The sequence below is a fragment of the Orycteropus afer genome, unplaced genomic scaffold, assembly GCF_000298275.1.
Source record: "Orycteropus afer afer isolate SDZICR_OR568_19922 unplaced genomic scaffold, OryAfe1.0 scaffold00192, whole genome shotgun sequence".
NCBI lineage: Eukaryota > Metazoa > Chordata > Mammalia > Tubulidentata > Orycteropodidae > Orycteropus > Orycteropus afer.
This window is the reverse complement of record NW_006921779.1, coordinates 105,941-129,062: the sequence shown is the minus strand read 5'-3', so window position 1 is coordinate 129,062 and position 23,122 is coordinate 105,941. Positions and strand designations below refer to the sequence as shown.

The window sequence follows — 23,122 nt, the reverse complement described above, 5'->3', positions numbered from 1 at the left end:
GAGTGAGACCTAGGATACTTAATAACCACACTGGGGAAATTATTTACATATTCCAAGTCTCCATTTCTTTGTTAAGGCAGGACTCTGTGAGGATTAAATAAGATAACATGTTTAAAGCACCAAGCATATTAAGATTTCAATCACTGCCACTTTCCTTCCCCTCTTTCTTCAAATGGATATGTTGGTTAGTTGAAAGAATTTGCCAAAATAGGTCGGGTGAAGACAATACATAGATATCTGCATAACAGCTATTTAATTCCAATGTGTATTTCTTAAATCCACTGAAAAATAGAGGTATTTTAAAGTCATCTTGTCAAACTGCCACTGTCCTTAAGTCACTTTTCTTTTGTGGACTTTTTGCTTCCTAATCTGTAAAATAAAGGAATTGGGCTAAGTGTTCTCCTGGGTCTCTTCTAGCTCTAAGATTCTTAATGTTAGAGAACAGAATGTGTTTGGAAACTGTTCAGCTCCCTGAGGAATTTGAGATTTGCAGCTTTCTGCAGTTAGCTGTCCAGGTGTCAGTTGGTCAGCAGTCAGTGGTAAGGCGTGAAGAAGTTAGAACTCACACAGTCACACAGTGAGGAGGTGGTTTTGATTTTACACTTTCCTCAGGACCCAAAACAGTGCCTTCTTTAGAGTAAGCATTGACTGTTAACCAACTGAATGGGGGAATATCAGCCTCCTGAATATCCAGAGATGCTACAGGAAAGATGAGTGTTCTTATCTACCCCGCTAGACTAAGGCTTTCAGGGCACCCTTAGTCTCTAGAACACCAATTAGACATGTACCTATCAACTAAAAATCACTTTGAATGTGTGCCACAAGGGGTCAACTTTGCCACAGATTCTCAGGCTTAGCTGAGTTGTGGTTTCATCTTGCGTATCACCGTTTATTTTGTAATGCAGCACAAAATTAGAATGTATCACCTTTCAACTGAGATTGATGAATTTGATTCAATTTTTTTTTTTGAGTTTTACGAAGTTTGGGATTGACACAAAGATCTCAGTAACCTGCCGAAAGTCAAAACAGTAAGTCACATGACAGTAAATTTCTTCCACTTACATTCTTGTTTGCACAGAATATTTCTGGAATAAAGCCTACGTACTGCAGTAATCAATGAAGTACAGGGATTAACTTTATAAGGAGCCAATCAAATCTGCATAAAGCCAATCAGATCCAGAGAAACCATTAGTATTTGTCTCTGGGATCTGTTTCCCCGTCTACAAAATCAGTGGATGAGGCTAATAGTCTTAAGTCATTTTATGAAATGTTGCCAGGTATAAGAGCAGTGGTGTTTAGTGGTAGAATTCTCACCTTCCACGCGGGAGACTTGGCCTCAGTTCCCAGCCAGTGCACCTCATACACAGCCCCTGGCTGTCCTTCACTGGAGTCGTGCATGTTGCTATGATGCTGAACAGGTTCCAGTGGAGTTTACAGACTAGGAAAAAAAAACCTGGTGATATCAAACCAAACCCACCGCTGTCAAGTTGATTTTGACTCACAGTGACCCTATAGGACAGAGTACAACTGCCTGAGGAGTGGTTCGTTCTGTTGTACATAGGGTCGCCATGAGTTGGAGCCAATTCGAAGGCACCTAACTACAACAGAACTGCCCCATAGGGTTTCCAAGGCTATAAATCTTTATGGAAGCAGACTGCCTCAACTTCTACAAAGTGGCTGGTGGTTCAAGCTGCTGACTTTTTGGTTAGAAGCTGAGCACTTAACCATTACATCACCAGTGTCCCTCTCTGGAACGCTACTTCTGAAAAAATGAGCCACTGAAAACCATTGGGATCACAACGGTCTGGTCTGATCCCATTGTGCGTGTGGGTTTGTCATGAGTCAGGCCAACTTGATAACAGCTAACAACAAACACCTAAGTGATAGGAGAAGGAAATAGCCCAGCTGGGAGGTCGTCCATTATCTTTGAAGTGTAGTTATTTTGAATATCTGGAAGCAAACATGCCTACATCTTTATGAAAAGGAAAATAAGATCTAAGCCATAGTCTCAGCCAGGACTGTTAACCAGTAAGAATATAGAGAGGCTGTTTTGAAAATATTTATTGAAATACACCATTATAGAGTTACATGAGTACACCGATTTTACTAACTTGGTGAAATATTTTTGAGAAAAATTTCTGAGAGCCGTATTGTACAGATTTCATTTCTACCATTTTAAGAGGGTTTCTAGAGACATCTGAATCTGTCATATATATATATTTTTTAATTGTGATTTGGGTGAAAATTTACAGAGCAAATTCACTTTCCATATAGCAGTTCACATACACTTTGTCTCTTGATGTTGACTCCAGTTTACCACAATGCAGCAGCTCCCCTCCCACTTCCTCCCCATAGTTACCTCTTCCTTGTGTCCATTCCTCCATATACTCTTGCCCCGTGAGCTGTCTCTCTGTGCATAAAGAGCCCTTCTTTCTCCCATGATTGTTCTCTCCAAGGAGTGTATCTACCTAATGTTCACTTCATGTGCCTGTCTTTTGTTTGGCTGGAAGCCACAGGTGTGGGTTCAGTTCCAGACCTGAAGGGCAGCTAGGTACCATAGTCTCAGTGATTCCACCAGGTGGGTTCAGTTCCAGACCTTGAAGGGCAGCTAGGGACCATAGTCTCAGTGATTCCACCAGGCTCTATCAGACCAGCAAACCCTGCCCCATCCCCCCTTTTATCTTTTCCCCAAATGGTTTTGAGTTTTGTTCCACATTGTTCTCCCACTCTATCCAGCATCTCCTACATAGGTCCCCCTCTGAGTGGTTGACAGTGGTAGCCAGGCACCATCTAGTTCTTCCGGTCTCGTAGTCGTATAGGCTACGGATCGCATGGTGTACGAGTCGCTAGGACTAATTATTTCCGTGCGTCTTTGGTTTTCTTTATTCTTTGCTCTGGATGAGGAGAGACCCATCATTGCATCTAGATGGCTGCTTGCAAGCTTTTAAGATCCCATTTGCTACCTAACAAAGTAGGATGTGGAACAATGTTTTGTGTGGTATGTTATGCCAATTGAGCTTGATATCCCCTGTGACTGTGGTCCCGAGCCCACAAGTTCAACTACTTGGTCCCTCTGGGTAGCTGGCTGTGTGACTCTGTCATTTTTATACATAAACACATACTTAGAACTTGACAGATGATCATACTCAGAGTGTAATTCGGAATGAACTACTTTATTTTAGATCCTGTGTATGTGTACATACATAGGTCCAGATGTACGTGTGTATACATGGTTTAAATAGATACAGACTTTCTGATAGACAATAACAAAAGAGTATGGTAGAAGAAGCAGAATGCCAGAACTTCTATCGTACGATCCTAGGCCCATTGAGAGCAGTCTGTGGTTATTTAAATTCCCTACTCAGTTTTAAACTTTGTCAGTCTTATTCCCAGTTACTGACTCAAGGGGGAAAAAAAAAGTTTTGTATAAAATAGTGTTTCTATAAAATTTAAATTTGCCAAGTTGAGACTTTTTAAGACAAAATTTGGGGAGCCCATAATGCCAGTTGAATGAATACTCAGCTCATCGGAGAACCTTCACGGGTTTGATTGCTTTCCCTGGCACTGTCTTTATGCAAGGATTTATTCGCTCCCTTAGTAAATATTGATTGGGTACCTACTCTGTGCCAGGTACTGGAACTCTTATAGTTAACAACTGACAAGTCATTGCCCTTGTGGGACTTAACACTATAGTGGGTAAGACAGACAGACATTAAGCAAAGAAAAACACACAAATATATACAGTAATTATAAATTATGGCAAATGCTTTGAATGGAAAGTAGAAGTTATGACGAGAAATTATAAGAGATTGGTTTGCTTTCAGTTGGAGTGCCAGGGAAAGGATTTGAAAACTAAAAGCTTAAGGATAAATAGAAGTTATTTAGGCAGAGAGTCAAAGAGAAAGAGAATGCCAGACAAAGGAAATGAAAGCTGGGAAGAGCTTGTTAGAACTACAAGACAGCCAGGTGGCCAAAACACAGTGAGAAGAGGGAAGAGTGCCTTGAAGTTAAAGCTGAAGAAAGAGGGTCAGGTGATGCACAGACTAAGAAGTTTAGATTTTACTTTTAAAGACATAAGAGCTATTGAAAGATTTTAAGTAGAGGAAAAGAATGAATTGGTTTACATTTTTAAAGATTACGCTCAGCTTAAAGGTGGTGAAAACTGTTTCACACTCTGATAGTGCACGTTCTCAACATTGTTTGGGGTTTCTAAGTCTCAGGTTTCTTTTATTAGCTTGTATTGCAATAATTAGGGCGCTCTGGTGGCATAGTGCCTAAGGCATCTGACTGCTAACCAGAAGACTGGCGGTTCAAACCCACCAGCCACTCCTCGGAAAGAAGATGGGGCAATCTACTTCCGTAGAAATAGCACCTCGGTCGCTATGAATCCAGTCGACTCAATGCGGTGAGGTTTTTTTGTTTTTGTTTTTGTTTTTCAATTGCAATAGTTGCCATAGAATACAGAAAACACTTAACTGATTTGCAAATGGAAAAACAGTCACACTGGCTACTGTCTATAGAATGGATTGTAGGGAGTCAGGGACAGAGTGGGCAGTCCTGCTGAGTTACTGCAGTTGTCCAGGTGGCTTGGACTATGGAAGTGTCAGTGGATTTGAAGACAGCTGAATAGATTCAGAGTGTATTTTGCAGATACAGTCAATAAGACCTGATAATGGTTTATGTGTTGAGGGTGAGAGAGGATACAATAATAAACCAAGGATGACTTTTAATTTCTGGTTTGAAATTACATGGATGGGAAGTCATACTTACATCAGTATAGGGAAGGAACAGATTTTGGGGGAGGAAAAAGTAGGAGATACTATTTGGTCTTACAACTGTTTGGTTTAAGAAGCCTGTAATTAATTTGTATAGGGATATTAGGAAAGTAGTTGGATATGTAGATTTGAAATGCACCAAAAAAACAAAGCATTGTCATCTAGTTAGTTCTGAGTAGTGACCCTATAGGACAGGATAGAACTGTCCCATAAGGTTTCCAAGGCTGTAATCTTTCCAGAAGCAGTCAAACACTTTAACCACTGTGCCATCAGGGTTCCTTTTGAAACTCAGAAGAGAGGTACAAATTTCAGTCACAGAATTTATTGTGATTAAATATTTAAAGCCATGGGGATAGATGGAATTGCCTGGGAAGAGAGCACAGAACAAGAAGAAGGCCCAGGACCAATATTCTCTTCTAAGGCCTCCAAAGAAGTTTGAAGGTCTATATGAGACCAGAAGAACTACATGGTACCCAGCTACCACTGTCACCTACTCAGAAAGAGATCAGTACAGTAGATCCTGGATACAGTGGGAAACCAATGTAGAACAAAACTCAAAATCATAAAAAAAAAAAGAGGTTTACTGGTCTGTTAGAGCCTGGTGAGACCCCTGAGAATATGGCCCCTAATTACCCTTTGGTGTTGTGGTGGTGGTGGTGGTGGTGGTATGTACCGTCAAGTCGTACCCAACTCATAGCAACCCCTCCTTGGGTTTCCGAGGCAGTATCACTACGGAAGTAGATTGCCCTATCTTCCTTTTGAGGATTGGCTGGTGAGTTTGAACCACCAGCCTTCTGATTAGCAGTCAAGTGCCTTAGGCACTATGCTACCAGAGCTCCCTGTTACTCTTTAGGTTTGGAATTGAACCCACTCTTGTAGCTTCCAGCCAAACAATAAACAGGCATATCTGTTGCATCTTACAGTCTTGAAATAATTTTTATTGGTGTACTGATCTGTAAATTAGCCAGTGCTAGTTAGCTAATAACATGGCACAACCCCATTTCAGTAACAGTATGTGAAATACCAAGGAGTAGGAATTTTATCTGAAAGCACTGCACTGGTTTTGCAAAACAGCTTTATTTGGGACTTGGGAGAAGGGAACAAGTGTGCTCAAATTTACTTTCTTTACCATTCTGTTCAGTTGTGTTCAAAACAAATATCTACATAGTATTTATTTAGAGGTAATTTTGTATATTTTTCAAATGTCTGAAAAATACAGGACAAATAACCCATTGTCCCTGTCAGCTAATCCATGGAGTATAGATGGGAAACAAAGAAAGAAATCCCTGATGCTTCTAATAGGAAATGTTCATAAATAAAGAAATTGAGATATTTTTCAAGAATTGGCTCTAGTATATGAAAGATTTTTAAGCTATTTAAATATTTAAATATGTTTTACTCTTCTGTATCGTTTATAGCACACTCGGAGAGAACTTCCTGCCACGATGGAGATGTTCTGTACCTGTGCTAACTAGGATAATAGGCATTAGCCACCTGTGGCTGTTGACCACATAAAATTGACTTGGGTGACTGAGGGACTGCATTTTTAATATTTCAAATATTTAATTAATTTAAATTTAAATAGCCATGTGTAGTAGTAGCTACTGTATTGGACAGCATAGAAAGAAATTTAAATATCAGTTTTAGTGCCACACAGATTTTTATTATTGGATAAAAAAGAGCACTACATGGTGTGGACTTGACATTTTTCCTCTGGCTTTCTGCCTTCTTTGCCTTTCCAACCCCTGACTCCTTACCATTTTATTGAATCAAGCCAACTTAAAACATACTTGTTTGTCTTTTTCCCACTGCTCTGGTTTTTCTACAGTGAAAACATCTTTAATGTTTGAAAATAGATTATATTACTTGCTTTTTCTCAAAATTACATTGTTGGGAAAACAGCCATTTTTAACTGAATACCTTGTGTTGCCTAACAAAATACGGTATAACCAAATTGTAGTATGAAATGAAGTGCACTGGCAGTTTACCTTTGCAGCCTTTCTTTCGCATTGTTCCGGGGGTGTCCTTTCCTGGTGACTCACTTATCCAGCCATAGACCATTCTGTCTAGAATCACTTTTCTAATCCTAGCATATTCTGTGGTCTCATATAAAAAACCGAAACCACTTGCAATCAAGTTAATTCCAACTCATGAAGACCCCATGTGTGTCAGCTAGATCTGTGCTCCATAAGGTTTTAAGTAGCTGCTGTTTCATGAATAGGTCACCAGGCTTTTCTTGTGAGGTGTCTTTGGGTAGACTTGAACTCTAACCTTGCTGTGTTGTCTCATGGAGATCGTATGTAAAGTTATTTTACATTTATTTTCTTTCACATTGTACATTTATTTTTCCTTTTCTATTTTCTGTCATCCTCTGGTCATAATTGACTCACCTGTCTCAAAACTGAAGAAACGTTTTATGGAAGAAAAAAGTAGAAATAACTGCAGGCTAGTATAATATTGTTGATTTTATCCTCTGGTAATTGAGAGAAATCTGATTTAGGGACGTATTTATTTCATTTCTTAATATGTTTCATGTAGCAGGGATACCATTCTTCTAACCCTTTTTATTTCCTTTTAGAAATTTTGGAAATTCATGTCTACAGTAGAATTTAGGTATAGTTAAGTGTGCAAATTGTTCGTTACATTTATTCACATTATTTTAATACTCCATTGTTTCATAGTGGACCTGGATATAGAGTATCATTTTTATAAAGTATTTTTTATATATCTATAGTTTAGAGTATGTGCTTGAAATTGTTAAGGAACTGTCTTAATATTGGCCATTTCCTTTTGTAACCAGAGGAATACAGTTTCAAGATTACTGGCTGTGTATAGTCTGGTCCTGGAACAGAATGAAGTTAAATGGCCACAGGGGAATAAAGCTATGAGGTTGGCGTTTTTCACGCCATTAATATGTTCTGACTAATTGAGTTATTAGTTCTAGTCAAAGAAGAACAGTGCATATATCAGTGGTCAGTTAAGGCTATTCCCCAAGGTATTTTTAATCTTAAATACTAGTGATTTGATATCATTTTTCCCTCTTAGTATTAATACATATCACACTTACCGTTAAGATATTTAGAGGACAATACTTCTCTATTCCCTTCAGTTTTTTGCATTAAAAATTAAACAGGAAGATTTTAAAACACACAAAAGCACAGGAGTCATTGGGTTAAAGACCTAAGTAGTGCCATAACTCTAATTACATATCCACAAATTTTGTTGTTGTTGTTATGTGCCGTCAAGTCAGACCCGACTCATAGTGACCCCTCCTTGGGTTTCCGAGGCAGCATCACTACGGAAGTAGATTGCCCCATCTTCCTTCCAAGGAGTGGCTGGTGGGTTTGAACCACCAGCCTTCTGGTTAGTAGTCAAGTGCCTTAGGTGCTACGCTACCAGAGCTCCTATATCCACAGAAGGTTTACTGAAATATGAAACCACATGTCATCCTTGATACTACCCTGCACAAATTACTTGTTTCCTCCTTTTTATTCTTTGCTCTTCTTCATTGAATCGTAAATCTCCCAATAATAGCCAGACACTGTGGTGTAGAGTGTCTAATAGCCGTCAGGTTAAGTCTTTGACTTGCTGTTATCCAGACATTTCAGAAAGAACAAGTGGATCCCCTGCAGATGAAATTGCAGCAGGTGAATGGACTTGGCCAGGGATTGATTCAGAGTGCGGGGAAAAACTGTGACGTGCAGGGTTTGGAGCATGACATGGAAGAGATCAATGCTCGCTGGAATACACTGAATAAAAAGGTGAGTAGCAAGGATGTAACAAGGTACTGGGAACAGAAGCATAGAAAAAGAGGCGGCTTTTAAATCTAAGGTTTCATTAGGACCTGAATGCAAATAAAAATTTAGCAGTTGCAATCAGTAGTTGCTAAAAGGGTCAGTAGCAATTTAAAAACTGCTTTCTTTTCTCCTTTCTCATAATGAATCTATGTGTCTGATGTAGGTTGCACAAAGAATTGCACAACTGCAGGAGGCTTTGTTGCATTGTGGGAAGTTTCAAGATGCCTTGGAGCCATTGCTCAGCTGGTTGGCAGACACAGAGGAGCTCATAGCCAATCAGAAACCTCCATCTGCTGAGTATAAAGTGGTGAAAGCACAGATCCAAGAACAGAAGGTAAGTGAGAATGTTGAGACAGTGAACTGTAACAGCCTTAGGGAGTGGCAGACAACACATTTGCTTATAATTTCAGGACCATATTCAGGAGTTTTAGTAGAATCCTAACCTGTTGTGAGTGATTCTGTAAAAGAATGGTGTGGAAACTTATTTCATCATCTTACTTTAAACCTGTAACATGGAAGCAGCAGTCAGGAAATCAGATGACATAATTGCATTGTCAAATCTGCTGCAAAAGACTTTAAAGAATTAAAAAGCAAAGATGTCATTTGAGGGCTGAGGTATGCCTGACCCAGCCATGGGATTTTTAATCACCACATCTGCATGTGAAAGCTGGATAATGCAAAAGGAAGACTGGAGAAGAATTGATGCACTTGAATTGTGCTAGTGAAGAATATTGAACATACCGTGTACTACCAGAAGAATGAACCAGTCTGTCTTGGAAGAAATATAGCCAAATGCTCTTAAAAGCAAGGATAGTAAGACTTTGTTTCCCTTACTTTGAACATATTATCAGGAGGGACCAATTCTCAGAGAAGGACATCGTATTTGGTAGAGGGTCAGCAAAAAAGAGGAAAACCCTCAATGAGATGGATTGATACAGTGTCTGTAATAATGGGCTCAGACAGCAAAGATTGTGAGGATGGTGTAGGACCAGGCAGCATTTGTTTCTGTTTTACATGAATTGGAATGTTCCCATGAGTTGGAGCCAACTCTACATCACCTGATGACAACAACAACTTTAATCTACTAGTTTACTGTGGCACATGTTGAGCTGAATAATTTTATTTGTTCATGTATCTTATTTTGCTGTTTCACCTCCAGGTTGATTTCAAGAAGTTTTTGGTTTATCAGGTTAGCAGAATTACAAATGATGTTGTGTATTATATACAAATTTCTATCTATAATATTTAATTTCCATTTCAGTGCATTTTTATCTTGTTCAAAGGAAGTCCCCTATCATCACTCCATTTAAAAACTTAATTTTTTGAAAAGTTTATGTAAATGATGGGAATTATGCTCTACCTCATGTTTTTGCCTCAAGAATGAAAAAAACTCTTACTCAGTTCAGCTTAAGATTCAGTGAGTTTTCTCCCTTCCTTATTTCAGACTGAAAAATGACTCTACATTATCCCTTTTTTTATTCTCTTTAAACGTGTATACAATAGTTGCTCCAGCGGCTTCTAGATGATCGAAAGGCCACAGTAGACATGCTTCAAGCAGAAGGAGGCAGAATAGCCCAATCAGCTGAGCTGGCTGATAGAGAGAAAATTACTGGACAATTGGAGAGTCTAGAAAATAGATGGACTGAACTACTCAGCAAGGCAGCAGCCAGGTAAGGCCAGAGGGGTTTTGAGGAATGGGTCAGAGACTTGTTTCTGTTTTATCTTACTTTTGACCTGCTATTGTAGCATAGTGCCTAAGGCACTTGACTACTAACCAGAAGAGTGGCGGTTCAAACCCACCAGCCACTCTTCAGAAGGAAGGTTGGGTAATCTAACTTCCATAGTGATACTGCCTTGCAAACCCAAGGAGGGGTCGCTATGAGTTAGAAGCAACTCCAAGCAGTGGATTTTGGTTTATCATTGAGATAAGGAGCTTTGGTGGCGTAGGGGTAGGGCATTTGGTTGCTAACCAGAAGATTGGCAGTTTAAACCCACCAGCTGTTCTGTGGGAAGAAGATGAAGCGATCTACTTTTGTAAAGATTCACAGCCTTGGAAACCCAGTGGGGGGTCACTATGAGTTGGAATTGACTTGGTGGCTTTGGGCTGGGTTTGGTTTTATCATTGAGATGCTCTAAGAGCTCCTGCAGTGATTTATCCAGTGCTTGAGAAGGTGTTTAATGACTTTTATCTTGAAGAGGGTTAGGTGTTCAGAGATGAACCTCATAACCAGAATCACAGACAGGAAATGAGCTTTACTACTCCATAAATTTCAGAGAACTAGAAGGCTCCGTCTTCTGTTCCTGTTCTGCTGCAGTGTAATCATAGTTGGAAATGACAGATGCTTACTCCTACAGTCCAGCTAAGTTACTTTCTAAGTTGAGAGAAACACTTTTTTCCTCTCGTATTTATGTTTTTGATACTTGGAATTGGCATTTATTATATTTCTAGTCTATTAGTTTATCCTGGTATTTGCATTGGATGTTTTTGTATCTAGGCACTAGTCTGCAGTCCTCTTGAATACATAGACATTAAAGAGAATTGTGATTTGGGTGAAAGTTTATTTTCCATTCAACAGTTTTCACACATTTTATTTCGTGACATTGATCACAATCCCCACAATGTAACAGCTCTCTTCCTGCTTTCTGCCAGTGGTTACCTTTTCCCTTATCTTTCTTTTCCTATCAATTGCTGCTCTCAGAGCTATCACCTCGTGCAAATGCTGCTTTCTGATCACCTATGGTTGATTGTTCTAACGAATGTACCTACCTGATTCAATTGTTCATCTTGTAGGCCTAGCTATATTGCTTGACTGAAAGTTAAGCCACAGAGTAAGTTCAGTTCCAGGCCCGAAAAGTGACTACAGGCAATAGTCTTGAGGGGTTCAGCAGTCTCTATCAGACCAGTAAGCCTTGTCTTTTTTATGATTTTTTAGTTTGGTTTCATATTTTGTTCCCATTTTAGTCAAAATATCCAATTTCGATCCATTTCTGAGTGGAAGGCACCATCTAGTTCTTCTGGTCTCTCAGGGTCATATAGGCTGAGGTTCTATGGTCCACTAGTCCCTTGGACTAATTGTTTCCATGCATCTTTGATTTTCTTCACTCTTTATTGCTCCAGACAGAGAGACAAATTGTTGCATCTTAGATGGCTACTTGCAAGCTTTTAAGACCCCAGTCGCTACTTACCAAAATAGGATGTAGATCAATGTTTTTGTGTAGTATATTATTCCAGTTGAACTTGATGTCCCCTGTGACCAGAGCTGCATGAACTTTTGTCAATAAATGGCCAAAAGATAGGCAGTAGCTTCTTTTCCTTCTAAGAAGTGCCTTCTCTTTTCACAGCTCTGACTCAAAATCACTTGGACTTAATATGTCACATGGATATCTTTACTTGTAGCTTATACTGTCCCTAATTTTACAAATGTCAGCTAATCAGAAATCAGTATGAGAGTTTTAGAAATGATAATTTATTATTGTATCCTTTAAGTTTTCTAGGTAGCCATAGTATGGTTTGCCCATATTAGTGAGAGAGACAAAAATGAAAGAATTTCGTTCATTTTTATTTGCAAATCTACTTTGCAGATTTCTGCTCTTACTTTCCCCTCTCTGTTCATTTCCGTTAGTGGTACCATCAGCCTTCCAGTTACCTAGGCTTAAAACCTCACCTTCTTTTTTTTTTTTTCCTCCTTTGTTCCCCACATCTGTCAGGATGCTGAATTCTACTCATTTTACTTCTCCAGTGTCTCTCATAGTAGCTAAAGCACTTGACTGCTAACCAGAAGGCTGGCGGTTCAAACCCACCAGCCACTCCTCGGAAGGAAGGTTGGGCAATCCTACTTCCGTAGTGACACTGCCTCGGAAACCCAAGGAGGGGTCGCTATGGGTCTGGGCTGACTCGATGGCACATAACAACAACAACAGTGTCTCTCCTACCCATCCATTTCTCTAAATCCCATTCTCCTACTTCAGTTTATTACTTAGGAGCTCTCCCTCAGGCTATTCAGGCAACCCTAACTAATCACTCTCCTAACACACCTTTCTTACTACCCTCAGGCCTTCCCTCTTTCATCCCCACCCACCCCATTCTTCGGCAGTGGGTGAACCTTTTTGAAATATACCTCTGATCATATCTTTCTATGCTCAAAAACATTTAATGGGCTCCCTGTTGCTTATAAAGTAGAACCTAAACTCTTCAATCCAACATTCTAAGCTCTTTACTATTTGACCTCAACTTATTCTTAAGGAGCTCTGGTGGTGCAGTGGTTAAGGCATTTGACTGCTAACCAAAAGGTCAGTGGATGGAACTCACCAGCCACTCTGTGGGAGAAAGATGAGGCAGTCTGTTTCATTAAGATTTACAGCCCTAGAAACCCAATGGGGATTGCTGTTAATTGGAATTGACTTGATGGTAATGAGTTTGGTTTGGTTTTGGTTTTTATCTTTCTTAGTTCCCACTATTCTCACTCCTTAGGTAAAATGAACTATTATGTTTTTCAAAATCTTCTGTATATTTATTAATGGTGTTGCATCTTCCCTGAAATGCCTTTCTCCCTTCACCCCAGCTCCTTCCCTGCTTCTTCTGTGAAGGTTCATTATTCTCCAGTGTTCTGGTTACCTAGTGCCACTCTGACAGGAATATACCACAAATGAAATGGATTTAACAAATAGGAGTTTGTTCTCTTACAGTTTTGGAGGCTAGAAGTCTCCGTTCAAAGTGCCAAGCCCTAGGGGCTGGGTTAAAGTCCTTCAACCTTGGGCTTCAGCTCTGCCTCTTGCTCCCAGGCCACTGAAGCTAGAGGCTTTTCTTCACTCATGCAGCTGCTGACTGCTGAGGCTGTCAAGCCCAAAGTTGGCAAATAAAATAGCACAGTCGTGATAGTACCAAACCACACAGCAGGCTATTATTTATTGATTCAAGTCCTGAAAAAGTCCCAAGATCGGCAAGGCAGCCTGGCAGGCTCCTGAACAGTGACTTGGCTATATGCAGGATTCAAGCATGCCATCAGCCAGAGACCTTCTTCAAAGCTGCTGCTTAAATACTGGAAGCAGACCACATCTCTAAAGCAGCTACTCAGCTGCTCCAGTAGATTCCATCATGAAGTTAATTACCAATCTCACCATGGGGAATAACTACATCCAGCTGCCCAGCCACTCAACCAGGCCCAGCCAAGTTGACACACAACCTTAACTACCATACCCAGCATAAGATAACTTATTCTTCTTAATTGCTGTATCTCTTTATCTGCACCATGTATGATGGTCATTACTTTGTGTACTTATCTCTGTGGTTCATGAACTCCTTAAAATCATGATTTCTTTATATCTTTTTTTTTTAAAAAAAAAAAAAAAAAAAAACTATTTCTACTCTCCCTACTTCCATCTTCCCAACATAAGGACAGCTTCATTTGTTACAGACATTGTAAAGATTTTGATTCAGATCCTTTAGCATTGGATTCTTTGTGCTTCTAAATTATTTTAACTCTTTTTTCTCTCTGCTACTGCAAATCCTATTACATTCAGTCCTTCAGACTTTCAGATTCCAAGATCTGAGATGATACAGAAATATTTGAAAATTAGAGGAAATTTTTAAAAAAGAGATTCCAATTTAATTATACTCTTTAGTTAGTATGTTTTAGTTTTGTTAAGTTTTGTTTAGTTTTCTTAATAAAAGATGTATTTTGAAGACTGGCATAAACTAGGAAAGGAAATTCTGTACTTATATTGACAAAATTGGCAACATCTGGAAATAGGTTTTCTTTATATTGAAACAATTAAATTTTCATATAATTAAAATTTTTTTATTTAAATAATTTCTTATTAAAATAAATTTGCCAATGGTAGCCACCATAGGGTGAGCCTTGTGCAAAGTATATGTTCAGTAAAGGTTTGCTGAACTAAGGCGCATCATATACTTGCGGACTTGTCAAATGACATATCATTTAGTCTATTCATAGTCATCATCATGACCTTTAGTTACTAATCTATGTGCTAATGTAGTTCTATGGTCATTTTTTAGTTTTTCTGTCTCTTTTTAGGCTGCCTCCAACATCTAGGCTTCCTCTCCCCATTGTAATTTGCTACTTTTAATGTACAGAATACTTGAAATCCATGCTTAATATACACGTTATATTAAATAAGAGTTAAGATCCCAAGTAAATTTCCAGGATATATATAATGTACTAATGTGTGATCTGTTGACTGTTGATATTTAAACTATACCTGATAAAGACTGGTCTTTATATTACAAGTCTTTGTATGACTTTTTGTCTGAGCATCTTGTTCTATATATTTGTGTAGGCAAAAACAGCTGGAAGATATCCTGGTTCTGGCCAAACAATTCCATGAGACAGCTGAGCCTATTTCTGACTTCTTATCTGTCACAGAGAAAAAACTTGCTAACTCGGAACCTGTTGGCACTCAGACTGCCAAAATTCAACAACAGATTGTTCGGCACAAGGTAGGAATGTAGTTATGGTAATTGAAAACATAGAACTAGAACACAAAATCCTGGAAATAAGAAAACTGACTACAGCATTCTAGAAGATGTATTTTCTGGAGTTTTTAAAGTTTAATTTCAAATATAGTTAGAATTTTAATTTTAATTTTAATTGCAAAAGTCACATTCTTGAAATAAAAATAGAAACTGACAAGCTGTCATCAGGGAAAAGCATCTCATTTCCAATGTTGATATTATTTTTGCCCTTCAGTAGGTGAATTTTTATGTTATTATTTAATTTGTTACATCATTTGTTACTCATTGTTTTCATGTTGACTTTTCATTTATTTTGTTTCTGTTATTCATTTTTTCCACTCTGGATTTCCAGGCTCTGGAGGAAGAAATAGAAAGCCATGCAACAGATGTGCACCAGGCAGTCAAAATTGGGCAGTCCCTCTCCTCCCTGACGTGTTCTGCAGAACAGGGTGTGCTTTCAGAAAAGCTAGACTCGTTGCAGGCCCAATACAGTGAGATTCAAGACCGGTGCTGCCGGAAAGCAGCCCTGCTTGAACAAGCACTATCTAATGCTAGACTGTTTGGTGAGGATGAGGTGGAGGTGCTCAACTGGCTGGCTGAGGTTGAGGACAAGCTCAGTTCAGTGTTCGTAAAGGATTACAGACAGGATGTCCTGCAGAAACAGCATGCTGACCACTTGGTATTCATGTTTTCCATTCTTATTGGTTACGTTACTGGTTATTTTGTAGTTTTGACTCATGTTTCTCTCTCTCTCTCTCTCTCTTTTATTTTTCCATTCCAAACTGAGTTTATTTTATACACAAGTGCACAGTTCATCTTGGTGTTACTTATTTTGATAAGTCAATGGAAATAGTTGTGTTCAGCAAACTCAATCATTAATCCTAGAAAATGGTACAGAGTAGAGTCAGGGACTGTCTCAGTTCTACCTCGTGCTTCACATCATTAATGGTATCTCCAGGTTTCCATTTAAGCTGTTTTATGAAAGAGAATGTACTTTAACAGAACCAGGTCTACCCAAATTGTGCCCAGAATTTGATCAAATTACTATAACTTTTAGAATATTTCTGGAATTTGTATACTCAGATTCCAGGGATTCTGTGCATTTTAATAGAAAGAGCAGTTTACCTTTTCCATTTCATTTTAATGACATTTCTTTTCAGAGGTTATAAATATAGGCAAAGTTGTTTGTTGTTTCTTTTTTTTTTTTTAACAGGCTAAGATTCTTCTGCTTCGTTGACTTGAAATACTGAGTTTTCAGCTAGGCTCCTGATTTAAGGCATCCTGTGCTTCCTAATTTTTTTCTCTTGAACTTTCTTATTCTTTGCTTTGGGTATAATATAGATGTTTTTGCTAAGCTTCACTTATGGCTCTCTTGTGCTCAGGCTTGGTGCCAGTAAATTGGTAAAGCTGATGAATCCTGAATCCTTCTTATCCAGTAGAAAGGAGAACTTGCTGTTAACTGTTTGATTTAATAATTTTGGGTAATTAATAAAGGTGACCAAAGAGATAATGAGGGAGTCAAATATCTGATGTTTTTTTGGGGGCGGGAAAAAAAAACTAAACTGATACTCATCTAAAAAGATCATTTCTTTATTTGAAATTTGATCTTTTAAAGATCTTAAATTTTTTTTGCTTTATTTTGCCATGGTTTTGGGATTAATGGTATTCTTTCCTTTCAGGCTTTAAATGAGGAGATTGTTAATAGAAAGAAGAATGTAGATCAAGCTATTAAAAACGGTCAGGCTCTTCTAAAACAAACCACAGGTACTTTGAAAAATGCACCTCTATAGTCATAGAGACAATGACATATCCAGGGACATAGCGCCATGCGTTAGCCACTCCTCTTTCATTTGTATTATCATGTGCTTCCGGGAGGCTGGTGAGCCTGTGTTCCCATTTCCTGCTAAGTCCTTGAAAACTTTTATAAAAGATTTTGTTGTCTTCCATCTGGTTATAGAAGATGTCTTCCCCCTTAATCCACTTTCCCCTGATAATTGATAATGTTGAAATCTAGCCTTCAATGAAAGATGCAGGGAACATCTTGGAAACAACCTACAGTTAAACTTAGGTCTTAGTAATCTTAGAAGTGGCTTCTTTTACCAAGTAGCAGTTTCTTTTATTTCCAATGAAGGATGTTAAGTGAAATCACTACCATAGGATGAGAGTATCTGTGAAAGTAAAGGTCTGATTTGAAAACAGGGGATTAAAGGGATTCCCTCATCTCCAGATTTCTTAAATATGAATAATTGTATACTGTCTTTCACAGGAGAAGAGGTATTGCTTATCCAGGAGAAACTGGACGGTATAAAGACTCGCTACACGGACATCACAGTCACTAGCTCCAAGGCCCTCAGAACTTTAGAGCAAGCCCGGCAGCTGGCCACCAAGTTCCAGTCTACTTACGAGGAACTGACTGGGTGGCTGAGGGAGGTGGAGCAAGAGCTGGCAACCAGTGGAGGACAGTCTCCCACAGGGGAGCAGATACCCCAGTTTCAGCAAAGACAGAAGGTAAGCTGCCATGCACAGACTGGAGAAGACAAAAGAGAATTAGAATCCTTAACTTCAAATCCTTACATTTCATTACCAACTATCTCTACCTTCAATCTAAACCTAACATTTCTAACTGCTGCTTTTCATAATTACTCATAGACACAAAATTTTGGCATAACAAAAGATAGAAACAAAAACACATAAGAAAGAATAGTTAATGCTAAATCACTAGGAAGTTTGTTTAGTATGAGTGTATGACAATTTACTGTCATCATTCATTGTTTAGAGAGCACTTCATGGTTCTATTTGATTCTCATGCAGGATACAGTACAGTACTAGATACACAGAAATACTGTGTAGGTACTTGTTAACTTAAAGCATTAGTTATCATTCTGTTAAAATAAGGAGAAAATAATAAAAGAACACTGTTTCACCCAGAGACAATCTGACCCAAGAAGTCTTTATAGATAGTTCTAAATAAACAGTAGCTAAGCCTAACGTCAGGCTGCAGAATGAGTGAAAAATTTGAGACAAGAAAAAAATAACTGAAGGAACGAGGTCAGTGCCCTGCTGGGATGTGTGGTAGAGATAGCACTTTGCACCAGCACAGCTGCTAATGTGCTTTATTTAGCAAAGTATGGCCTGAAAACTCTCTTCCCTCCTTAGGAATTGAAGAAGGAGGTCATGGAGCACAGGCTAGTGTTGGACACAGTAAATGAGGTGAGCCGTGCTCTATTAGAGCTCGTGCCTTGGAGAGCCAGAGAAGGGCTGGATAAACTTGTGTCTGATGCCAATGAGCAGTACAAGCTGGTCAGTGACACTGTTGGACAAAGGGTGGATGAAATTGATGCCGCTATTCAGAGATCACAACAGGTAATGTTTCTAACACCTCTGCATCAATGTCTTAGGCAGTGGGGATCTGTGTATGAAGTACTATCATGGCTTGTGTACTGACAAGGTACTATTACAGGCTCAAGAACAGAAATAATGAGATCAAGTTAAATATGATGGAATAAACATATTTCAGTGATGGTAAGTGATTGTTCAGAAGTTTGTGAGGATAGATGCAGGTTTGATCCAATAATTTCAACAGACTTGACCCCATTAGTTAGAGAAGAATTTGGAGAGGAGAAGGCTTCTGCCTGAGGCCTTTTCTTAGCTGGTTCCTGCTAAGCAGGTGCTTGTGATTAGAGTAGATAATATCTAGACTCAAAAGTTCCAAATGCATCACACTGTGAGTTTAACTTAATCAACTGCCTTAGCATTAAATGGAAGAGGGGAAGGAACCAAGAACTATAATTACTATCAAACATGCTAACCGAAATAGCAGAGCCATCCAAAATAGAGCCCTGTCAGTAAACACAGGTGACATATTTCCCTCAGTCTCTTTCCTTCCTGCTTTCTGGAAAGAAGTTACTTGCTTTTCTTTGGAGCTGGATACAAACCTATTAATGTGCCATAGCACAAAAAGTAAATTAACATAGCACGACTTCTTGGGTTCATAGTGATAAGCAAATGCTTTCTCAGCCACACCAAGGTTTGTATATACCCTGGTATATACTCCTGGTATATACCCAAATCTATTTTCATTGATACCCGTAATCTTAGCCAGATATTTAAATATGAAATTTAGGAGTAAGCTTAAGAGAAGCTTACTCTTTTCTAAATATTTGCATAGGTTGACAGAATTGAAGAGAAAGAGAGAAAAGATTGGAAAACATTCATGAAAAAGCAGTTGTCCTTAGGTTTTCTTTGTGACTACGTAAAGGTCTAGCTGTTATAACTATTTAAAGGTTTAGAGTCCTTCTGGGGTCTTAATCCTTCTTCAGCTGAACAAGTTCTTAGTTAACTTGATTCAGCTGTCTGTTGCCATGTTAAGTAAGTTTATATTTAAACATATGAGTAAAACTACTACTGTTTGGTGCCTGGCTAAGAACGAGGATTGGCAGAAAGATTGCAGCCTTATAAAAATGCTCTGATTAGAAGTATACTTCTATTGAAGGGTGTAAATTTCTGCTGTTGTTTCTAGCTGTAGGACTAGTAATTAGATTCTGTAACTTCTTTCTAATGAAGTTGAAATGTGATTAACACATTTGTCTGCACCTTGATTTGTCATTTTATGAAGTTTTCCCCTTACTTTTGGGACTGCAAAATAAAGGCTTTTCTGTGTTAAATAAATTTGTTATAAGAAGTAGGACTGTGGCTATGTGTAACTTTCTTTTCCCCCAACACTTGTATTAGTATGAGCAAGCTGCTGATGCAGAGCTAGCATGGGTTGCTGAAACAAAACGGAAACTGATGGCCCTTGGTCCAATCCGCCTGGAGCAAGACCAAACCACAGCTCAGCTGCAGGTACAGAAGGTAAGTGTCCACTGAGTCCTGAGCTAGTAGAATAATCAAGAGCTTAGTGTGACTGGTGGTACAGTAGATAAGGCTTTTGGCTGCTAACCAGAAGGTTGGATGTTCAAACCCACCAGCTGCTCTGTGGAAGGAAGATGAGGCAATCTACTTCTGTAAAGATTTATAGCCTTGGAAATCCAGTGGGAGTCATTATGAGTTGGTACTGACTCGATGGCAGTGGGTTTGGTGACTAAGAAGAGTTTCCTCACTAACTCAGATCAGGTAGAATAAGTCAATGTCATGATGATGGATAAAACCAAAACCAAACTCACTGTCATCAAGGCACATCCAACTTATAGTGACCCCTTGGTTTCCAAGGCAGGTATCAGTACAGAAGTAGATCACCCAATCTTCCTTCTGAGGAGTGGCTGGTGGGTTTGAACCGCTAGCCTTCTGGTTAGCAGTCAAATGACTTAGATACTACGCCACCAGATGTCCCATGATGATGGGTAGAAATTAATTTTATGAATATTTTGGATGAAGAAGAGATACTTTGCTGTGTGTAAGAAGAGAAATAGTCTCATTAATTCAGAATACTTAACAATTAAATAAAAGTAGTTAGCAATTTCATGGACAGTATTTAGGAGAGGAGATGATTTTGTAAGCTACTAAAAGATGGGCTTTGAAGGTAGTGGATAGGGAAAATGTCAAATTTTTTTCTTTTAAACCTTTACTGTGTTACAAAGCAAATTCATTTTCCATATAGCTGTTTACATACATTTTGTCTCATGACATTGACTGCAATTTCCCACAATGCAACAGCTTTATTTCTACTTCCTCCCCATAGCCACCTCTTCCCTGTCTCCATGCTTCCCATTCACTCCTGCCCCCTGAGCTGTCTCCCTGTGCATACACAGCCCTTCTGTTCTCCCATGACTGATCTCTCCAAGGGGTATATCTACCTAATGTAAATGTTCAGCTCATATGCCTGTCTTTTGTTTGGCTAGAAGCCATAGGAGTGGGTTCAATTCCAGGCCTGAAGGGCAGCTAGGGGCCATAATCTCAGGGATTCCACCAGGTTCTATCAGACCAGCAAACCTGGTCCCTTTTTTTTTTTTTTTCTTTTTTTTAATGATTTTGAGTTTTGTTCCACATTGTCTCCCATTCTGTCCAGGATCTTTTACAAAGATCGCCCACTAAGTGTTAGCCAGACACCATCTAATTATTCTGGTTTCATAGCCATGCATGCTGAAGATTGCATGGTGTACCAGCCCCAAGGACTAATTGTTTCCATGCTGCTTTGGTTTTTTCTTTCTTCTTTGCTTTGGATGAAGAGAGACCCATCGTTGCATCTAGATGGCCACTTACAAGTTTTTAAGATCCTAGTCGCTACTTGCCAAAGCAGGATGTGGAACAGTGTTTCTGTGTAGTATGTTATGCCAGTTGAGCTTGATGTCCCCTGCAAATATGTCAAACTTTTTAAGAACAAATATGGTTCTTGATGGTGGCTTTTAAGCAAATAATTTATCATAGGCTATGTCTGGATTTAACTAGCTAGCTTTTCACTAGCACAGATTTAAGCAGAAGAAAATTAGTGTCCTTTTACTTCTTGACCTAATTCTAGTTTATTTTTCAAAGGCTTTCTCCATTGATATCATTCGACACAAAGATTCAGTGGATGAGCTCTTCAGTCATCGTGGTGAAATCTTTGGCACATGTGGGGAGGAACAGAAAGCTATATTACAGGTAAGTTGTGTTTGTTTATTCACCACATTTGTGTTCTTGTCTTGATCATGATGAGTTAGAAGTACAATGGTAGTTTAAGAGGTTCTTTTCTCCTAGGCTTCCTTTTTACTGATTGGGTATTAAAGCCCACATTGATGTTCTGGAACTCAGATTCCTTTCCCTATGTTCACAGATGTCTAAACACCTGTATCACATAACGTAACAGGAATCACTGCTTATCCTTAGTCCATAAGGAGTGAGCTTTGAGTAATTTTATGGTATTTCTACATTTTGCAGAACCATATGTGGACATTAATCCCTTCCTCTAAAAGGCCTATCCACTTCTAAAATGCTTGGCCCAAAGACATAGTTTGTAGACCAGTTATTTGTTTTTATAAAGAGTGTGGTTAACCACAATTTTCTCAGAAGTCATCATATCTCACTGAGCTACTCATCCCAAACATAGGAAGCATAAATGCCAGGTTTGTGGGGACTTGTTTGTCAGAAGGAAAAGGGCAAGTGAAACCTGATGGACAAAGACCCCATCACGGACCATTTTAGTGCCTTTAAAAATACTTTCATATCATAGGAATTACAGAAATCATGCACATGTTTGATAGGAACTTGTTTAAAAATTATTAAGTATAAAAAATTAAAATCACTTTTACTAGATAAATCTATAGTTTTTAACATTTTAATGTGTATTGTTTTTAGACTTTTTAATATATATATACCTACAATTTTTTATAAAAGAAGTGTTCATAATAGCAATAATACTTAGATTTTGTTCTGGTTTGGCTCATAGGAAAAGACAGAATCTCTAACACAGCAATATGAAGCCATAAGCCTACTGAATTCAGAGCGTTATGCCCGCCTAGAGCGGGCACAGGTTTTGGTGAATCAGTTTTGGGAAACTTACGAGGAACTCAGCCCCTGGATTGAGGAAACTCGGGCACTAATAGCACAATTACCTCCTCCAGCTATTGATCATGAGCAGCTCAGGCAGCAACAAGAGGAAATGAGGGTAAGGAGCATGCCAACTTTATTTTATTGCAGAACTGAAAATGAGTTCCACAGTTCAGTCAACAACAATATATTTATTAGTGCCTCCTAGGTGTAAGGTATGTTACAGAGTTTATTCTTAAGTAGTTAGAATTTCTTTACATAATAAAAACACATATCTAAATTATTTTCTTTATCCTTTAACATGAAGTAGTTAAGAGAGTAAGATTAAAATATTTCTGAGGTGGGGCTGTTGTCAGACTGTGGTGAGGTTACGTGGTTCTTTCTACTAGTAAGGCACCATCTGGAGTGAGAGCCATGCAAGAATGTCAGGAAGCCTTAGCTGCATATAATTAAGATGAAGGGAAAAATTCTGTATTATTTCAACTAATGCTGTTACCATAAAGGATGCTTTTTTTTTTTTTGTTTTAGGATTTGGGTGAAGATTTACAGAGTAAATTCACTTTTCATACAGCAGTTCACATATACTTTGTCTCATGTCATTGACCAAAATTTACAAT

General features: G+C 38.7%; 1 protein-coding gene across 1 annotated transcript in view; it reads left to right on the top strand.

The window, feature by feature from the left end:
• The window catches only part of MACF1 (microtubule actin crosslinking factor 1), a 307,684-nt gene that overhangs the window by 223,235 nt on the left and 61,327 nt on the right, over nucleotides 1–23,122 (top strand). Inside the window, exons 59-69 of the mRNA XM_042781878.1 lie at nucleotides 8,375–8,536; nucleotides 8,736–8,906; nucleotides 10,076–10,242; nucleotides 14,870–15,029; nucleotides 15,397–15,723; nucleotides 16,724–16,808; nucleotides 17,311–17,552; nucleotides 18,201–18,407; nucleotides 19,776–19,895; nucleotides 21,513–21,620; nucleotides 22,405–22,623. Coding sequence (XP_042637812.1) covers nucleotides 8,375–8,536; nucleotides 8,736–8,906; nucleotides 10,076–10,242; nucleotides 14,870–15,029; nucleotides 15,397–15,723; nucleotides 16,724–16,808; nucleotides 17,311–17,552; nucleotides 18,201–18,407; nucleotides 19,776–19,895; nucleotides 21,513–21,620; nucleotides 22,405–22,623 — 1,968 coding nt within the window. The remainder of the gene's footprint in view (nucleotides 1–8,374; nucleotides 8,537–8,735; nucleotides 8,907–10,075; nucleotides 10,243–14,869; nucleotides 15,030–15,396; nucleotides 15,724–16,723; nucleotides 16,809–17,310; nucleotides 17,553–18,200; nucleotides 18,408–19,775; nucleotides 19,896–21,512; nucleotides 21,621–22,404; nucleotides 22,624–23,122) is intronic.